The sequence below is a fragment of the Anastrepha obliqua genome, chromosome 1 (assembly GCF_027943255.1).
Source record: "Anastrepha obliqua isolate idAnaObli1 chromosome 1, idAnaObli1_1.0, whole genome shotgun sequence".
Lineage (NCBI taxonomy): Eukaryota > Metazoa > Arthropoda > Insecta > Diptera > Tephritidae > Anastrepha > Anastrepha obliqua.
Genome location: NC_072892.1, coordinates 168,222,152 through 168,227,627, shown reverse-complemented (window position 1 = coordinate 168,227,627; position 5,476 = coordinate 168,222,152). Strand labels below are relative to the sequence as shown.

Below are 5,476 nucleotides of genomic sequence, written 5' to 3'. Positions count from 1 at the left end.
TATCATTTAAAATATATTCTTGTGGGAGCTACTATAGTGTCTACCAGATAAAAAGCTTAAACAACAAAAAATTTGAAAGCATGACTAAAATGAATTTCCTTCTTCTACCAGTCACCAAATTTGGCAGGTGTTGCTGGAAGGAATTTACACATAATAAGTGATTTTATATGATGACTAACTCCAAGTTTTTGAAGCTGCCAAAGATGTAACCACTTTGGACACGCATTTTCTGTTTATTTCGTATTGATTAGATAACTTCATCATTTATGGATGCTTAATCCTATTCATATTACATGCGTATATCATGACATATTAGACGCAAGACCTACACATAGAGGTCCGAGAATCTTATTTTGACCGAACGCCTGTTTTAAGTCTTTTAAACAGCTAAACAAATTCTCATCTCTGTAATACGAGATAATTATCTACGTGATTTTAATCGCACAATGAGGCTGAATCCCAGTTCCTCATTGCTTTTTATGATTTCTGATTTTTCTATTTCTATTTTCTGATTTTTTTTTACCCGGTATTCCCTTTACCATTATCGGCTTTGTAAGCTGGATTCGTATTCGGCAAATGATTGGCGTAAACGTTAGAATGTATGCCACAAAATATTTATATCACTCTATGCTATTACAACAACTAAGTATTTTGCAAGAATTACCACATATTGACAAGTGTTCTTGTAATGTTGTAATGTCTACATATTTAAGTGTTAATGAATATTACAAATTCGAAATGCAATGGTAGCTGACTCATAAAATTCTGCATAGATTCCTTAACTGACAATACTAGTCATTTCTTGCAGGCAGCATACACCAATGTGTGTTCATGGTGAAGATAATGTTTGTGTTGAATATGGTGAAATTTATTATTATACAAGAAAAAAAAAATCATTGGACTCAAATTATTTTGTATTGCGCTGCATGTTTTTTACATAAGGATTACACTTTTTTCGTTTAAATTTTCAATAAAGTTTTATATATTATTTTTAATGCCTGTATACCGGGTTGTAAAGAAATCATTGTACGCCAGAATGTAAACTTGAGTATCAGTTTCAATAATGGATAATAAAATTTGTGACTTATTGGACTATATAAAAAGTGTTAAGCAGTGTGTGACATGAGAATTTCCTCGTATCGTCAAGTTCATGCTTTCCCTTTTGTTCTTTCCCCCAAGAACATGTATGGTTGACAACGGCATAGACGCAATCAAGGCGAATTCATTGGCCAAAGGCCAAATGGAAAGAACAGAAAAAAAAGAAAAAAAAAAAGAAAAAAAATCAGCTGATTTACAGATACCACCCAAGAAACAACCAAACACAAGAAATTATACGCACACACACACATATACCGGAAGACAAAAATCTTTTGCGCACTTTTCACTTTATTTTTTTTTTCTCCACGCACGTTGCGTTTTTACAATCGAGAAGGAATTTTGAATGTACAGCTGAACAATTTCAGCGCGTTCTATTGGGGTGTACTGTTTCATGGTATAAATCTCCTTCGACTGACGCTTCCAACGCGGTATGTCATTAGCTGATCTGAAATTACAGTAAAAAGTTATAGGGTTACTCAATGGGTCAGTTTAATATGGCCAACCCTGTATATATATATATTTTCCTGCCCGGCGTCTTCCGCATAAAACGCAAGCAAACTGAATTTGGAGGCTTTGTATTAATTTGTGCTTTCACAATTTAACACACAGCACTTCGTTTTCATTAGTTTGATGAGTTTAAATCTCACAAATCGCAATATTACCAAGCCATTTACTGGATTTTCACAAACATGTAATTTCTCCTACTTTTGTTTGTTTTGTTCGTTTATTTTGTATTGCGAACTGAGCTGACGTCAGACTTGTCAAAATCGCGAAAAATAAAGTAACTGTTTTTTAATGGCGCCACCTGAGATACTCTATACGCCTTGGATACCATCTTTAATATATTCGCCTTGTGTTGAAATTATTTGAAAATGTTCATAATAACTTTTGAATTTAAATTCATTGCACAATTTCAATTTTCAAATTATGTAGAAATTTGAATGCAAGTAAAAGTAATTAAATTTTTTGCTGACAACCGAATGTGCACGGCAAAAGAAAAAAAAAAAACAAATCAGCTGGTCTACTGCGAAAGAATGACCACGGCAAATATTAGGTGGGCGAAAAAAGTTATAACATCAAATGCATATTAGCTATCAAAACAATATTAATTTTATTTTTTTGTATTTTGTTGTTAATAATTTTTTTTTTATTAAAATTAAAAAAAAAAATTTTTTTAATTTTTTTTTTTATTTTTTTTTTATATATGTAAGCTTGAATAGGCTTTATTTATTATTAAATAGTAATTAAATACATTAAGAAAATTGATTACAAAATTAAAATGAAATGAAGTTAGCAAAATTACGACTGTTGCTGCTGAGTGGTTACGCTGACGACTGACTTTTTTATCCTTGTTCTTGTTCCTCTTCTCTACTTCTCTACTTCTTACAGGTGTGTTACTAGTATGGTTCAGCGCTGCCATCTCACATATATTTTTTTAATATTTTTTTTTAAATATTTGTTTTTGTTGTTTTTCTTAATTATTTTTATTTGCAATATTTTTTTTTTATTTAATTTATATATTTCTTTATTAAGCTTACTATGTTAAACAAAAAACTCATATAAATTCTCTTTGTTGTAAACAAAATTTCAAATTATCAACGCAAGTAATGCGTTTCCTAATTCAATTTTGTGCTGACAACCGCATGTGCACGGCAAAAGAAAAAAATCAAATCAGCTGGTCTACTGCTAAAGAATGAGCACGACAAATATTAGTTGGGCGAAAATCGTTATAACATCAGATTTTTATGAGCTATCAAAACAATATTAATTTACAGTGGAGTCTGGATATAGTGAACTAATTTCTCCAAGGCCTGTTCACAGTATCCAGGTTGTTCACTATATTAAGGTTGACATTTTTTTTTGTTTTAACTTGGTTTATTAGCTTTAAATTCAGGTTTTTTATATAAACAAAACAGATTATTTGTATAAAGTAATATTTGGAAAAATACATAATAGGACTATGAATAAGTTCGTGCGGTTTTACAACAGATGGCGTAACTTGATTATTATTCCATCGATCCACATTTCCAAACATTCATTGGAGAGCTACTGTCGTAAGGCACAAACGTCAGTATAAGTTTTTTATTTGAAGCGTAAACAACAATATTTTTACCACACTTGAAAATGTCGAATTTCGTGCCAAATAATGTGTTTTTGCGGGGAATTCTTCTTCATTATTTTAATATGAAGAAAAAAGCAGCCGAAAGTCATCGTATCTTGGTGGAAGTTTATGGTGAGCATGCTCTAGCTGAGCGAACGTGCCAGAAGTGGTTTGCACGCTTTAAAAGTGGTGATTTTGGCTTGGAAGACGAAGAACGCGAGGGTGCGCCGCCAAAGTTCATGGATACCGAATTGGAGGAATTGCTCGATCAAGATCCGGCTCAAACGCAAGAAGAGGTTGCAAAAACTTTGGGACTATGAATAAGTTCGTGCGGGTTTTTTCGAAATTTGAAACTTTATTGACGTAAAATGGTTACAAATTTAATATTCAAAGTATTGTCCATCGCTTGCTACTACTTTTTCCCATCTTTCTGGCAATTCACGGATTCCCTTTGTGAAAAATTCGGTCGGTTTTGCCGCAATCCACGAATCGATCCATTTTTTGACTTCATCGTAATTACGGAAGTGCTGGTCAGCCAGGCCATGTTGCATCGATCGGAAGAGATAGTAATCGGATGGCGCAAGGTCTGGACTATACGGCGGGTGGGGTAGGACATCCCATTTGAGCGTTTCTAAGTATGTTTTGACCACTTGTGCAACATGTGGCCGAGCATTGTCATGTTGCAAAATAACTTTGTCGTGTCTATCGGCGTATTGCGGCCGTTTTTCTCGCAGTGCTCGGCTCAAACGCATCAATTGTCGTCGGTAGACATCCCCCGTAATCGTTTCATTCGGTTTCAGTAGCTCATAATACACAACACCCAGCTGGTCCCACCAGATACACAGCATAACCTTCAGGCCATGAATATTCTGCGCCGACGTCGATGTTGAAGCATGGCCAGGGTATCCATACGTTGCCCGACGTTTTGGATTGTCGTAATGGACCCACTTTTCATCGCCAGTCACAATTCGATGCAAAAAACCCTTTCTTTTGTGCCGTTGAAGCAGTTGTTCGCATGCCATAAAACGGCGTTCAACGTTATTACATATTATTGAAAGAATTTACGAATAGATGTTTGCTGTTTGTGTTCGGAAATTGACTTTTGGACCGCTTTTTCGCGTAGACTTTTCAGTACTAGTATGCCAGCATAGTCAGTGGTGTTAGCTTCAGCCCATGCGATAGCTATATCGAAGCTTTTAATGGCTTCAGTAGCTTTTATTGAATTTCCGATCTGTCCTTCGCCTTGGCTGTCACTACCAGATTCTTCAGTATCCATGGCATAATTATCTAAATCAATTTCTTCGTCAACTTGGATTGAATTCCACTTCTCAATATCTTGTTCAGTGTAGGTTTCCTAAAACAAATAATGTTCACATACAAACTTAATTAACAGGTGCTTGTCAAGAGGGTGAATAAAATTACCTCCGGTAATACAATTTGCAGCAGACCCTGTATATCATGAACTTCTTCACATTTTTCCTGCAATATTTTTTCACGAAGTAAGCTCAATGGAATATCATCGTCTTCATCCTCGCTGTCATTTGCTTCTGCAGTATTTAAGCATTCTAATAAAGGCTTCCAACATTTTACTATTACATTTGCCTGCAGCTGATTCCAAGCAAGCATTAAAAATGATACAGCTTCCTTTAAAGTTAAATGTTTAAGAAATTGTGTGATGTCATCCTTTCCTACAGCTAAAAGCAGGAGATGCTTTTTGTAATACAACTTAGTTAAGCGAATCACATTTTGATCCATAGGCTGAATTAAAGGCGTTACATTTGGAGGCATATAAATCACGAATATGGATCCATCAGCAGTTTTAAGTTCATCTTCTGGTGGATGGCAAGGGGCGTTATCAAGCAAAAGGATAGCTTTGGCTGGTAATCCTTTCTGTAGTAAATACTTTTGAACCTAATATAAATTAAAAACGAATAAATACTCTGCAAAAATGTCAAGAGTTGCATTATAAATGTATGTACCTGAGGGACGAAGCAATGGTGAAACCATTCTCTGAAAATGTTGGCGGTCATCCATGCATTCTTAGAGTTCCGATAGTCTACCGGGATGTCATAAGCCTTAAAGGAGCGCGGCTTCTTGGCATGCCCAATTACTAACGGTTTGACTTTATGCTGACCAGTTGCATTTGTACATGCAAAAAAAGTAATTCTGGCCTTTTCTGCTTTTCTCCCCAGAGCTGTTTTTTCTGTTTGGCTGACATACGTTCTATCAGGAAGCATTTTCCAAAACAAGCCGGTCTCGTCTGCGTTATATACTTGG

The 5,476-nt window shown here is 35.0% G+C and overlaps 1 protein-coding gene across 1 annotated transcript; it reads right to left on the bottom strand.

Moving 5' to 3' along the window:
* Positions 1 to 4,247: 4,247 nt before the first annotated feature.
* LOC129238432 (jerky protein homolog-like) lies at positions 4,248 to 5,260 on the bottom strand. Its single transcript, XM_054873459.1, has 3 exons — positions 5,179 to 5,260; positions 4,622 to 5,110; positions 4,248 to 4,553 (listed from the first exon to the last, which is right to left on the bottom strand). The coding sequence occupies exons 1-3, from the start codon at positions 5,227 to 5,229 to the stop codon at positions 4,248 to 4,250; spliced, it is 846 nt and encodes a 281-aa protein (XP_054729434.1). The 5' UTR covers positions 5,230 to 5,260.
* Between the last annotated feature and the right edge of the window lie 216 nt (positions 5,261 to 5,476).